Here is a 15,938-nt window from a genome sequence, read left to right on the forward strand (position 1 = left end):
GACAGAAGATGGCAATATTCACAATGTGGGGTTTAACACACGTAGAACTAAAATTCTGCAAGGGCGAAGTTTAGAACTGATGGATCGTTTGCATTTGGACATGTGGTTACAAGAAAAGTATTTGCTGAACGGAGTGGATATCCGTCTGAGACTGAATCGTAGCAGTGCCGCTTTCCATTTGATGGCCCATAACAATGAATACAAAACTGTTATCCAAGAAGCCAAGCTCTACGTGCGTCGCGTAGAAGTGTTACCTAAAGTGGGAAACGATATCAGTCAAACGTTAAGCAGAACAACCGCCAAGTATCCCATACGACGCGTAGAAGTAAAAACCTTCACCATTCCTGCTGGACAGCGATCCATGATCGAAGATCATCTGTTCCAAGGACAGTTACCCAAGCGTTTGATTGTTGGTATCGTCAAGAATACAGCCTTCAACGGAGTCCACAACGAAAATCCTTTTGAGTTTAAGCATTACAATGTGTCCAAGATCGAAGTCAGTCGCGATGGCAAGACCTTGTGTACCCGACCTTTCGAGCCTAACTTTGCCCAGAAGAATTACTTGAGATCGTACTTGTCCCTGTACGAAGCCACCGGCCAGTTAGGAACCAACACCAGTCACGGCATTGAGTACGACGATTATGACGGAGGCTATGCTTTGTGGGCTTTCGATTTCACTCCAGACCAAGGCAGCGACGAGGGACATTTCCACCCTATAAAATCTGGCCAGATTCGTGTGGAAATTCAGTTTGCGAGTCCACTGGAAGCAGGGAACACAGTGAACGTCATCCTGTATGCCGAATTTGATAATACGATAGAAATCAACAGTTTAAGAGAAGTCATCCTAGATTACTAGAAGCCATGGAAGACTGTTATCCCTCTTTACCTAGTGGAGAAACTTTGGAGATGGAATGTAAGGAGACCGTGGAAAAAGAAGAAGAAGTGATCATGATGAAATCGAGATGGCCAGAACAAGAAGCCCATTTAGTCTCCTGTTTTGCCAAACACTTGGTCGACAAAATGACGGAATTGATCAAGAAAAATTGTTATGGATGTCAAAACGATCATCCCAGTCAAATTCAACACGATAAATGCCTGATGTTGAGTCAAGAAGAAAAATTGGACGAGTATCTGGACGAAGCTTGGAGCCTCATCTCGAACAAAGACGTGTTGCACCAATGGTATAAAGACTTGCGTGAACATTCTTGTCCAGCATTAACCACTCAAGAGATCCATCGTATCGAAGCTCTCCTGAATCAGAGTGAGGAAACAGAACGAATAACCGTTTATTCGTCAGACATTTTCAAGCAAAAAGTCAGGATCGAATTGACAACTTATTATTACCTGTGAAGAAGAAAACAAACACAAAACAATGGATACCTGGGAACTTTATTACCTTTTGAACCACAGTTCGTATACGTCTTCTTGGAATCCTGTCGTCTGTGCTAAAGATGAACTCCCTCATCGCAAACCTAAAGACCATCAAGCTTACGTGATCAACACGGACGATAGTCATCTCCCAGGAACCCACTGGGTAGTCGTCTACTTTCCTCAAGAAGGATGTGTGGAATATTTCGATTCGTACGGATTGCCCCCTTTGGAAGACGATATCATCGACTTTATGAGAAGAAATGCTCAAACCACTCGATTCAATAATGTGAAATTACAAGGTACAGATTCCTTGGTGTGTGGACAGTACTGTGTGTATTTTCTGCATCATCGCAGCCTGGGCTATTCCTTAGAACATTTAGTGACTCATTTCGATCCTCGTTCTTCTGCTAGAAACGATGTGAAAGTAGATCGATGGTTTTGTGACCATTATGCTTATCTTTTGTCTCAAGCTAGGAAACGTAGTGTCCATCAATGGCCTAATGATTTCCAACAGTGGAAATCACAATTTCATTCACAACGTTGTCAGCCTTGTTTAAAGTAGATTGTATTTGAAAAAAATTGTTTGATGTTATAGTGTTGGATTATTGTTAAAAATGTTGTTGTTTAGTGTTTAGTGATTTTTTGAATAAAAAATGTTGTGTTTAGAAAAAATGCCTTTGTCTTTTGTTTAGCTATAAGAATGTTGGATTGATGCTCTTTCATTTCTTACTATCCCTCTCATGAACGTTGCGGCTCGAAAACCGTGTGGGGGATGTTTTCCTTCACGTCCGCGCTTTAACTTTAAGAACCGGGTTGTTCCCAGTCTAGCCATCCATTGTCGACTCATCCTCCTAAGAAGATGTGCTCCAAACTAGCTAAGCTCAACGAAGCCTACGTGAATTTGCATAGGGTCAGACACAGTCTGATACCGAAACCAGAAGAAATAGAGAATGTGAGAATGTTAAAAATCACTGAAGACCTGATAGAAGAGCTCTTCAGAGAAGAAATGAACAGGGAGAAAGAAGAATGGACAGAGAAGTACAGACTTCAGAGACAGCAGCAACAGCAGCAACAACAGCAACAGCAGCAGCAGCAACCTGAAGCTGACAGAGGCTTTGTCGATTGTCGTATCGACACCAAAGAATTCTTCTTCTCTTTCCGAAGAAGCAGACCTATTGCCAGAAAGTCTATCCTCAGAGGACATCGCATTCTTAGAAACTGAAAAAAGAATGCCATAGCAAAACAAAAAACAGCCCTTTTTAGGGCTACCCAATACTCTAGAAAAGAAATAACTATTAATTTACCAATGTGTAGGTAGAGTAGTGTGAAAATAAACACTAACTCTTTTTAAAAATTTTGAGGGTATGTGTTAGTGTGATTGTGTTTGTAAGTGATAAAGTAGGTTGGTGTGAATAGTAGATTAAAATGATGTTTGTTTTTTGGGCTGTTTGAGGTGTATATTTGGGGTTAGATTGGATTGCTTTGTGTATGTGGATAGTCTATTGAAGTGATGGGTAGCATAAAAAAGTGAGCGAGTGTTTCTTTTAGGTCCGCGCGTTGTTGTTTTTTTGGTCATGATCTAGGTAAGATAAATTTTATGTTTTTAGGGGGATGTTTTCCTTCACGTTCGCGCTTTCAGTATAAATTGAAACTCGTTCGGCAGTCCAGCTACCCTTGTTGATTGATCAACACAGCCAGAAGAATGACTAGCAGAATAGTGAAACTGTTAGAACTCCAGATGCACCTGGAATATGCCAGGCGGATAGTAAATGAACTATCAGCGGAGGCTATAGTAGAAGAAGCAAGAATAAAGAAGGAAGAAGAGGACAGAAGACAGAGGGAAGAGGAGGAAAAGAAAAGAGAAGAGAGGATGTCGTTTAATATTCCTGAAACAGAGGATTGGGGTGCTGAAGCGAATCATCCTCCCTCTGCGCTCCCCAGAAGAAAGGTGAAAGAAGACTGGGGAAGAAGATGCGTGTGCGGCGCCAGGCCAGGAAGGTGCAACCATTAGATAGGTGCATCTGGAGTTTAAAAAAAAACAGCCCTTTTCAGGGCTACCCAATACTCTAGAAAAGAAATAACGATCGATTTGGCAATGTGTGTAGGTAGAGTAGTGTGTAAATAAACACTAACTCTTTTTTAAGATAGTGTGAGGGTATGTGTTTGTGTGATTGTGTGTTTGTAAGAGCTAAGGTATGTTTGTGTGAATAGTAGATTATGGGTTTCTTAGCGTATGTGAAGAGTATAGTTAGGGTTTTATTATATGAAATGAGAAAGTAGGGGGATGTTTTCCTTCACGTCCGCGCGTTGTTGGGTCATGATCTAGGTAAGATCCATTTTATGTTTTTAGGGGATGTTTTCCTTCACGTTCGCGCTTTGAGTATAAAACTAACAGTGTTGGCCATTGGAACCCATTTTACCGAATAAGCACACAAGAAGAAGCCAGCAGCTTCAGCTTTATACAACGATCTTATGGGAAGTTGGTATTGGATGGTAGATGGATTGAGTGTAGTAGAAAGGGTTGAACAGGAATGGAGGTATGCAGTGACAAAAGACTTCGTCTCAAGACAAGTAACCAGCCTCCACTTATCCGTAAATATTGTAAAAGAAATGATAGATGATGAGGAGAAGAGAATCAGAGGTTTAATTAACCCACCGTATGTCAAAGTGGGTAAGTTAAAAGAAGCGATAGATCATGTGACGAGTGCAAGGTGCTTTCTAGAAGACATTGCAGAATGGACAGATTGGTGTTTCGCGAAGTGGGGGTTAGAAAAACTTAAGAAAGCTGAAGAACTAATGAGGAATGTGCTGACCGAAGAGGTCAAGAAGATCAAAGAAAAGTGGTTAAAGGAAAGAAAAGAAGAAGAAAATAGAAAAAAAAGGGATGAATTTGAAAAACTGAACACAAACTGGATGAAAATCCAAGAGAAGTTCCGGGCCATGGGCCACCCGGACTGGTTGCCGGAAACAGAAAAGAAAAAGAAGAAAGGAATGATGGACAAAATAAGAGGATGGTGGAAGAAGTTAAAAAGTTAAAAGAAGAAGAAGAAAAAACCCAAAGGCCCTTTTCAGGGCCAGCCATATTTCTCGAAAAGAGATAGTCTTTGAATTGCCTACCCCTTTTTTAAAATTTAAATTTAAATTTAAATTTTAAAAAAAACTTTTTTAAAAAAAAAAAATCCCATGTTAAATTCCCCTTGTACGTATAGTATCCCACGATTTATTCCCATGTTAAATTCCCTTGTACGTAAAGTGTCCCACGATTTTTCTCCATGTTAATTCCCCTTGTACGTAAAGTGTCCCACGATTTTTCTCCATGTTAAATTTCCATTATACGTAAAGTGTCCCAAGGGTGTTTTTAATGCTAATTCCCATTATACGTAAAGTGTCCCCCTTCACTACTCATGGTGGTTATCGTTAAAATCTCATTACTGCTACTCATCAATAGATGATGATATACCAACATGAGATTTTCACTAAAAGACTTGTTATACCCGTTAGATGATCATAGCTGAAAATGGGCCCCCATCCAAGCATACTTTAGATGTGATGAAAGGGGGGGTATTATTGGAGTAAGCCAGAAGCTGAGCATGTATAAATTAGCATTTTCACCTAGGCGCTTGCTTGAGAGGCACATTTTAAAGAGAAACCAAATCACTTGACATAGTCATATATAACCAGCTGTTTTTCCCTCCACGTCATATTTTAACCCTGTTTTTGTTGGCTATAACACCTCATAATAGGGTGAGAACATATCACTGGGAGGGTTTATACAAACTCAGCCTCTGGCTTACTCCAATAATGCCACCCCATCCATCACATCTAAAGTATGCTTGGATGGTGGACATTTATTTTTCGTAAGCCTTTGGCTTCACATGTATAAATTATCATGTTTAAACAAGGCAACAAAAACAGTCAAATTCAACACTTTCATTCCATATAGAACTGCTTTTACAAAACTCTTATTTGAATTTATATCACGTAAGTAGAATTTGTGAAAATTCTTGGTCGAGGACCAATCCGCTGTTCTAAGAATTTCTTGAAGGGAACAACCTCCCCTATATGCTGCGGATATTGAAGCTGAACGATATGAATGAGTTTTAAAACACTGGACATCAATGCCTGAAAGCTGTAGCACCGCTTTCAACCACCTTGCTAATGTACTGCTTGTAATTGCTTTAAAAGTACGAAAAGACACAATTAACTGATCACACTTCCTAAGACCATTAGTTCTATCAAGATAATGTAAAAGTGTGTGCATAGGACATACCCTTTCCTCAGGAAAATGAGGGATTTTTAAACAAAACCTCTTCCTTTGTCAAAGTTTTAAGTAGAGTAGAGAAATAAAACTGATTGGCGGTATTTACAATTTTCTGGACTTCAGCCTCTCTAAGGAAGACTTTAAACTGTACTGAATCTATAAGAAATCCAAAAAGGATAATTTTCTGAGATGGGATAAGGTGAGATTTCTCATAATTAATAGTAAACCCTAGAGATACTATCTTTTCGAGCATTAAATTTGTATTTTGAAGACATAAAGTGGGGCATGTGTTCATGTTAATGGAGTCATCAATGTAGTATGAGCAACGAATACCTAGTTTCCTGAAGCAGGAATACAGTGGTTTCAAAAAATTGTGAAGACCCTCAGTGCACTGGAAATCCCAAAGGGTAAACAAACAAATTTATGAAGTATTCCATTCCACTGAAATTTTAGATATCTTTGAAAATTTGTATGTATTGCAACACTGAAATATGCATCTTTTAGATGAATAGATGTGAAAAAATCATTTTCCAGTATTAGTTCCAAAACATAAGAAAAAGTTTCCTGTTTAAAATGTTTGTATGTGACAAAATCATTCAAAGCCTTCAGATTTATGACTGGTCTGAATTTCCCATTAGGTTTAGGTACAATGAACAAATTTGAAATAAACTCCCTTTTCATGAAAAGAAGGTCTAATAGCTCTTTTCCTTAACATTTCATCTATTTCATTTTGTATCAGAGTCTTTTGTTCATTAGAAAAGTTGATGTCATTCCGTACTGTTTTGATATGGAATTTTGTCGAATTCAGTGTTATTCTTAAACCATCTACCGTTTGTAAAATCCACTTATCAGATGTCAACAACTTCCATGCTGCAAGACATTTACTTATTTTTGCTCAATTTACCTGTCAGTTATGTTGAATATCTCCCTGTTGAGACATGTACATCTTTCCCCTGCCACAATTTGTATTCATGTGGCCATGTTGATTAGGGTTACTACATATTTTTATGTTTTCAGACCACCACTGTAGCTCAGCCTTACTATTATCCGACAGCATTATATGTGCATCATAGTTTTGGCAATATGTAAGACCGAGAACTTTGTCTCTTTCCTAATAACGATAATACATTGGCCCTTCTAAAACTGCTTGAAAAGCGTTAACAAGTAACCCAATAAATGATGCCAACTCTCTTACGTAAATGAATATCTTGACCATCATCATCGCCAAAGAGAAGAGAGGAGATGGGGGTGTTCAGATTACACAGACTAGAATACTTCTTTTTCAAGTGGGGCCTTAACATATATTGTCTGCGTAGAGAAATGTTATATTGAACTTGGCCCATTAAAGTAATTGCATCCGAAAGGCAGTCTTTAATCTCAGGAGCAATGGACATTTGCGCCTTTACAAGAGCAGCAAGTTTAACTATGGGCATAATGGCGGCTGCGACCAAAAGCTGTGTCTCGAAAATTCTTGTCAGCAGACTGTACCCTTTTGTTCAGTTCTCCCCAGATCACTAGGTTAATTTTGGGGGTACCCATTTTGTTGCAATTTTGAGGAATTTTGTATTTGTCCACAATCTTATCAGTTTATACACTGTGATGTTGTAGCAGCGTTAATAAGCTCTATTAGAGACTCTGATATTTTTTCCACATATTGGGGAACTTTAAGTTTAGGCAATTCCCATGCCTCCTCTATTAAATTGTGATCATTCTCATGTATAGAAGAAGCAACTACATTTTCATCATACCCTGTATCGAAGAGGGCTTCATTCAGATTTCCTGCCATGGATACATTTGAAATAACTCCCAGTAAAGTGCGAGATTTCTCAGGGACAGCAATTGACACATTTTGTTCCCTGTCCCAGATATCATTATCTGTGAAAGCAGTATTATCACTAGTGTCTTCATGGCTAGGGTTAATACCCAATAATTCATGCAAAACTGCGATATTTTCTGGTGTTAACTTATTCAAGTCAACTAATTTCTGCCCTGTCGACCTTTTTTCGGTCGCTTTCCCCACCTTGCTAGTGGATGGTCCTTCCACAACATTCTTGGAAGAATTATCTCCCTTAACATATGCTTTTGCGAGTTTGACAACAACAGACCTCATCTTAGATATATGTATTGCCTTTTTTGGCATTGGTTTTTTCCCTTTCCCAATTTTGACAGTTTTTCCTTTCAGAGGATATTTCGACATTTGCTCCAATATCATTGATATCAAACCCTGAAAAGTCTGACATCTCAGAGTCAGACGGGGTAATTGACAGGACATTGTCCGTGTCAGCAGCCATAAACTAGTGCTAAATTTGTAAAGTTGGGGCAATTTGACCTGAACAGCATTCAAGGTCGGCTGCTTAATTAAGTTTAATTTTCAAATACACTCGATAAAATATTCAGTGCATATATACTTACTACCTCTTGTCTAGCGCAAGTGGAAAAACAGCTGGTTATATATGTGACTATGTCACGTGATTTTGTTTCTCTTTAAAAAGTGTCTCTCAAGCAAGTGCCTAGGTGAAAATGCTAATTTATACAAGTGAAGCCAAAGGCTTATGAATAATAATGGTGCCTATCTAACATCCAGTATGATCTACATGAGGGCCAGATTGAAAATCCTGTTGCTACTTTTTCTTGGATGTCTAGTTATAATGCCGATCTGATATCTGATGTAACCTCCATGACGGCCATCTTAAAAATCTTATTGCTGCCTCTCATGTTCTTCTGAATGGCTGATTATATTGTAGTGGGGTTTTCACTACAAGTGTTTCTGCTGTATGTGATTCATCCCAAATCAAAATGTTTCCAGTTTGACATTTATGCTAAATTGACATCCATCATAACCATAATGGTGACATTAAATTTCTTTCTCCATGATGGCCATCTTAAAAATCTTATTGCTGCCTCTATTGGTCTTCTGAATGGGGTTTTCACTACAAGTGTTTCTATTATATGTAGTTCAACCTAAATCAGAATGTTGCTAATTGATGCTAATTTGACATCCAGCATTACCACAGTGGTGTCATTCTTAAATTTCATTTTATTCTTACTCCAGCATAATGGCAGGGTTCGACATAACACAGGTCCGCTGGCCTGAGGCCACCAGATTATTTCGGAAGGACCACCACTTTCCTAAAGCTGGGTGGTCCGTTGTGGCCCTCAGTTTGAAATTGTGGATATTAAAACTATATTTATCCCATGTCATAGGATTGTATAAATCTTTCTTTTAATTATAAATATGTCAAACACAGCAAAAATTTAAAGTAAAACGAAGTTAAAACAAATATCATGTATACACCATTTAATCTAAATTATCTTTGTCAGGTGGGCGCTCACTGTAAATTGTAATTTGGCTGCTTGCTTTGTTAATCATATAAGAGCATCAAGTGGTTAGGCTATTGACTTTTTGTTATGTGGTTTGGTGTGGTTGAAAAATGTGGAAAATTCTTGATAATGTCTCTCCACTTCTCCCCCCCCAAAAAAAAAAAAACAAACAGAAAAACTCAAAATATGTGTGTACAGGACATGGACACCCACATACTATGTAAAATTATGTGATTTGGACAAGTTTTGTAAATAGGCAGTGCCTAGCTGATGGACAAATATTGTCAGAAATTTATCAGGGCTATTGATACTGGTAGGGTCAGAACAGGACCATATCAATTCATACATCCTATTACACTTTTGGCATTGTCATTATGCTTTCTTTCACCAGATTACATTTTCCATGAGACTGCATAGATTATGCTCTTTTTGTTACATTAAAAAGTAAAATAAAATAAAGCAATAAAAATTGCTTTGTCATTTTATTATTATCTCTTTAATTCCACTCATATAAATTTGAGAATATTCTTAAAAAAGTGGACTGCTGTGTAAGAATAGCATAAGCATAAGCATATTTGCTATTTATAGCAACTGTATATGACCCATTTCCAAGAAAATAACTGGTTTTTTCAAAAGTAATATTTGCCTAAAAGATGCATATTTTTAATCATGTAGTTAGTTAATGAACCATTGTATGTTTTTTTTAAAAAACATGGCACCAGCTGTTATGGGAAATGCTTTAAAGTGTGAGTTTTGAATGTTATGTGATGGAAATGTTACACCAGATGGATATTTTCAAACTTCTAAACATGACAGATCAGAAAAAGCAACATCGCTTTGCAAACTTTAAAAGAAGAATATGAGAGTAATTTTTACATTACTCAGAGCACGTCACCATGATCATTGCAGAATTCCAGGTGACAGTCATTCAGGGAAAGTTACACATGTAGACTAGAGATGTAACAATTTTCAGAAATTTCTACTGGGTACCCTTCAGTCATAATGATCAGTTACCTGGGTACCTGATGAAAGGAATGAATGTGAACCTTAACGGTTTTGTTGTAGGTTCAGACATGCCAACCTCCAGCAGAGGTATAAGTGTAATTTAAGTGGCAGAAAGCATAATCTGAGCATAAAAAGAGCAATCTAAATATTACATGCCATAATTGCAGAATACTGCATGAAAAACATACATATTTATTTTATTTAATGTACATTTATTGTTGCTGCTTAACTGGATCTGCAGTTAAAATTTTGGGCACATATCTGCCAAATCCATGTGGATTAGTAGTTAATACAAGAGTATAGACATAAAAGAAATGGATACATTATTTATGCATAACACTCATTTTATCTAGTTTACATGTCTACAGTAACTTTTGTGAATAATCATAAAGTCCAGTCCACACATGATGACTGTTGTAGTGTCCTCGACCTGCCAGGTTCAGCCCTTAACAACCATCCGGTGCAACATGTTTTTAAGTTTAACAAAATCCCTTTCCTCTAAGATTTTTCAGTGATATAACATCCAACAGTCACATTGATACAACCCATTTTTTTTATGATATCTGGCACCATTTATTTTCAGTTTAGATTGGTCCACTACATATGTTGTATCAAAACAGAATGAATCTATGATTAGTGGTTTGATATTCAAGAATCCGATGTTTCTTGTAAAATGAATGGAAAAATCATAACATTTATACACATAGTCAAATTTTATTAGACTTTTTTTCTCAATGTTATTAAATAACAAAGATTTCCCTAGTATTTAAATATTTCAATGAAAAATTTCATTCTGTATACTTGTCTATTTCGTTCATTTTTCCTACATGGTATAAGAAGTGCATGTTATGGTAACCTAGTTTTTGTGTTGCCTTTGCTGTGTCAGAAATATCTGCCTTGGGTTTCCTGCTAATTAAAAAGAGTCCAGTAAACAAATGTACTGAACAGCGGCCCTGACTTGAACAGCTAATACTCTCTCCAGGGCTACAAACTTGAGGCAGAAATGTCATTAGTTAAACCAGACATTTATATTGTGCTTTCTTTTATTTGAATTGTAGTACGTATTTTAATTTTATTTTGCTGAATATTTCATAATCGGTACATATTGCCACTGTTGACGAAAGGTACTGACCTGATTAATATCATCAGGATCTCAAAACAAACGCGTTTAAGTTGTGAGAAAAATGGCACATGAACCATGGACAGGCACAAAGTTAGGACAGTCCAGCTTTAAATATCAGCGTTTAGTCTTAAATAGGTCACGTGAGAGAAGTGTTGTCCCATGTATTACTATATAGTACATGTATGACAAGTAAATTGTAAGCAGCAGTATGAGCAACTGTGATGAATAAATGCGCACAGGACACGAGCCTCGAACTGTAATCACTATTCTGTGTCTTTATCTGAACTTTCAATGCTTTTTGTATTTTTTTAATGGGTAACCAGTTGCTCATTTTATTACCCAGGTTAATATTAATAGGCATGTACCCGGGTAGCTGTTGACATCTTTAATGTAGACTAGTTGAAGTGAGTGCTTAATATATATATATATAATTTTTCAATATATTTTGTGTTTGTATTCTGGTTCTAATCTATATGGATTTTGCCCTTTGTGACAAGGATTTTTACCAGCTGTATAACCAGGTGTCTTTTTCATACGTGCTGTAATTCTGGCATGTAATATATAGTTTACACTTGTTACACCCAGATTACGCTTTTTTTTATAATAGCAATAATATATATTATGCTTAATCTCACAGGAGTTTGGCATGTGTGTATCATTTCCTCCAGTCAACTTTTGTCAGTTACTAGAGATGGCTCTGTTGATACATCTAACAAAGAAATTTTAAACTTTCATTTCATACCATTGAATTTAACTATTAAACCATCAATTTAAACTATTAAGCCAGCAAATTAAAATAGATCCATTCCATTTATAATATTGTAAACTTTTAAACCACCAGTTTAACTTTAGATCTGTTCTGCTTTATTTAATAACGTTAATTCAGTAATTTAGTATTTCTTGTTAGGGGCACCGAGTGGCCAAGTGGTCTAAAGCACTCTCCATCATGGATCACTGCCATCTCACCTCTTTCTGCGTGGGTTTGAGTCTTGGGCTCGGCAAATGTGGATATGTGAGAAAGTTTTTGTGGGTAGCTTCTCGTGGGTCGGTGGTTCTTTCCTGGGTTTTCCCGGGTTCTTCCTCCACCATTAATACTGGCCGCCATGTATAGCCTATCTTGTGCTGAAAAATGGCATTAAACCCCGCAACAACAACATTTCTTGTTAGGTTAAGCTCACTTTATTGGTATAGAAAATGTACCCAGGGTAGACAGTGAAATGACCAGTCATGCTATAGTGGGCTTTATGTCAGAATATCCTGGGAATGAATAGATGAAAAAGATTGTTGCAATGGGAATGGATGGTGCATCAGTGGTGTTGATGATGATTATTATGCTGATGATAATAAACACCAAAAACAAGATTGTCAGCATTACAAAACAAAGCATATAAACTGCTGACGAATTTAATGTAAACTGTAATAAAATAACAGCCTTGTATGCATGTTTTATTTTATTTTATAGATTTCACATTTTTTCAGTTAAGTTTAACCCATAAACATGAAGGACCTTCTATCAGTCTGAAGAACCACCAGCTTTCAAAAGCTTGAACTCCTGTGGGCTTCCTACTTATAAAAGTTAGTGTCAAACCTAGAATGAGTAGTGAAATTCATTGCGTATCCATTTAATCTTGCATGATTGATCTGGTGGTTTGTACAGATGTCACATATCCATTTAATCTTGCATGATTGATCTGGTGGTTGTACAGATGTCACATATCCATTTAATCTTACATGATTGATCTGGTGGTTTGTACAGATGTCACATATCAAACATACAGTAAAAAAGTCAATTCAAGTTTATGGCTTCTCAGTAGGATAAGACATTTTTTCCCTGAAAGGCACAGGAAACTATTTTATAACAGTTACATACAACCCTATTTGGACTACTGTAGTACAGTATGGGGTAATTCAAATGATAAAAACATAGCAAAGCTGGCACATCTTCAAAAAAGAGCATTTGGGCTAATATCAATCCAGAAAGAAAGCAAGGAAAGTTTAGCTGGTAGGTTAAAAATATTACCTATTAAAGACCGAATCTGTTTGAGAAAAGCCAAATTAATGTACAGGATATCTCAGAATAGTGCTCCTGAATATTTACAATCACTATTCCAGTATAGGCTACCTGGTAATACTCCCCACCTGCGATCCATGTCTACCAAACGGTATAAAATTCCCAAACCAAATAAGGAGTTATTTAAAAAAAGTTTCCAATACTCTGGAACTCTGCTCTGGAATAGTATTCCAGCTGAGATTAGAAATGCCCACTCTATTTCCTTCTTCCAAACCCAATATATCCAGTGGCTTCAGAGATGCAGCTTAAATAAATAAATTCCTTTGTATGAGGGCCTCAAGGTAGATTAGTTTTTAGCTAATTGTGTTACCCTCTTTAAATAAGGTCATTATTATTATTATTATTATTTAATCTTACATGATTGATCTGGTGGTTTGTACAGATGTTCATCACATATCCATTTAATCTTGCATGATTGATCTGGTGGTTTGTACAGATGTTCATTCCGTATTTCTGTGTCATACATCCAGATTAGAAATATTTTGGTATTTGCTCAGACATCCATGCAGCAACATTCTTAAATGCACAGAATTGAACCTTTATAAAGACAGATTATTTTAAAATTTCATTCACCTTACACTGATCTCCCCAGACATGTTCGATAGCACCAGGTTAAGCACAATGTAGCACAATACATTGTTCTCAAAATAGCCTGCTATCATCATAAAAGTTAAATATTGATAAATACAAAAGTCGAACTGCAAACTAACTGTTTATGTTGAATAAATATTTCAAGTAGAAATGAAGGAATAATCCAACATTTTTAATGTGTAGGTGTTAAAAACGTAAAATTGGAAGATAATAACTGCTTCTTTTCTTACTTAAATAGACATGAAAGAGAAATTCATAGGGCAGCACCCGTTGACTAATTTGTTTCTTGATCTGAGTATAATAATTAGATACAAAAGCAACTTGTAAAATGTAATTTTAATTCATGACATTGTACTAGTTACATGTTCAGAAAATTGACAGAAACAACTGCTACTGCTACAAACACACAAGTAATATTGTAATAGTGCCTTTGGATTTGTGTGCCATCCCACTGATCTCACCCATTGGTAACTAAGTAGATTGAAACCAAAGTTCAGCAATGTGGAAAACTAGAAAGCCAATCTAATGAATTTTACCCAAGGATATAAAGTCTTTCATTCAGACCTGCAACCTGTCTTTCATTTCATGCAAAATTTTCTTTGGGGAAATTCCCATATCTAAACTGAAATCTCCTGTCTACTTAGACAAGCCAAGATGGGGCTAGTTGGGCACTGGGTAATTTTATGGGTACTTTTTAAGATGGTGGGTCTGTTGTTTCAAATGATAATCAAGAATTTGCTTAACTTAAAAAGTAATATGTTTCACACTATTTGAACCGGTATTGGAAAATTTATGTAGATAACATGGTACCAGTTGACTCCATCATTGCTAGTTGTTGTTGATTTAACTTTTAGGCAACCATCTTGAAATTCTTCTTTTGGCTACTTCTTTTATATGGATGGTTATAATGACATGGTCTATGTCAGTGTATTTGTAAAAGACTACATTATTACTGAAATAGACTCCAAAGGGGTTGATGGTACTTGTTATTTGAATACTTGTAGATTCAGTCCTGGAGATGGATGCAGCTCAGTCCACTCCGATTTGTGACCGCTATCTTGCAGACAAGTGTAAGATGAATAGCTGTAAATTTCATCACCATGACAACATCAAGCTGCCATACATCTGGCAGATTCAAATGTTTCAGACATGGCTGACTCTAGACAAGCTGCAGATGATTGAAGTGGAAAGAGCGTACTGTAACAAGGAGAGCACCTGTCAGGCAGTGGTGAGCAGTCATATGATATTTTTTGAATATCAATTGATTGTATTTTGTATTCTTTAACGAATACTTTTGACACTGTTATTTACTTCATCATTTGTAACTACCTAAATCGTTTTGGCATTCAAGACACTGAATTACAGATGTTTTGTGAATATATATCAAACAGGAAGAAATATGCTGTAATTAATGGTAATATTTCAGACTTAAGGGTATCAGTTTTGTGCATATCATCAAACAGGAAGAAATATGCTGTAATTAATGCAGTAACATTTCAGACTTAAGGGTATTAGCACAGGTGTTCCACAAAGATCCATCCTGTGACTCCTTTTGCTTCTTATGCAAATGACCTATTTCATTTAAAATAGCTGAAACAAAAATGTATGCAGATGATACTGCTTTTTAAATTGGTAAGAAAAATAGTGAGAAACTAAAATCAGTTTTGCAGTCTGAACTTGCCAGTATTTACATCTAGTTGAATGCCAGCAAACTACATTTTCACACTTGCCAAGACCAACTAAATGCTTCTATGTTCTACAAAAAAGAAGCCAAACTTGACACTTATGTCTTAAACACAACAATGAGACAATATTCATACTTGAAAACTTCGATATTACTTTTGACAAGATTTTAACTTTCAGTTATTACAAAAAACAGTTGGTAAAATGAATAGACATGTTGGGAATCTGGATTATGTTTGTTCTTTTATTCAAATGCATACTTGGAAAATCTTGTGTAACATGCATTGTTCCCCATATCAATTATTTTTCTACCATTTGAAATGTTCTGACAAAGACTTGTTATTGATGTCTTGAAGAAATACAAATGGCAAACATATGTCACAGTTCTAATATGTAATTATTATACTTACTGCTGATACATTCAGCTGTATGTTATTAGCATTTCATTTAATTTATTTACAAGTTATTATCAATCAGTATACATGATTAATGAGAAATTTGCATCAATTCTA

The 15,938-nt window shown here is 36.4% G+C and overlaps 1 protein-coding gene across 1 annotated transcript in view; it reads left to right on the forward strand.

Annotated features, from left to right (window-relative positions):
- LOC149781238 (uncharacterized) overlaps positions 1 to 15,938 on the forward strand; it is a 112,881-nt gene that overhangs the window by 44,844 nt on the left and 52,099 nt on the right. The window contains exon 4 of the mRNA XM_089935318.1: positions 14,748 to 14,971. Within this exon, the coding sequence (XP_089791444.1) occupies positions 14,748 to 14,971 (224 nt within the window). The remainder of the gene's footprint in view (positions 1 to 14,747; positions 14,972 to 15,938) is intronic.

This window comes from Sinohyriopsis cumingii, chromosome 15, assembly GCF_028554795.1.
Source record: "Sinohyriopsis cumingii isolate HCF-2022 chromosome 15, ASM2855479v2, whole genome shotgun sequence".
NCBI lineage: Eukaryota > Metazoa > Mollusca > Bivalvia > Unionida > Unionidae > Sinohyriopsis > Sinohyriopsis cumingii.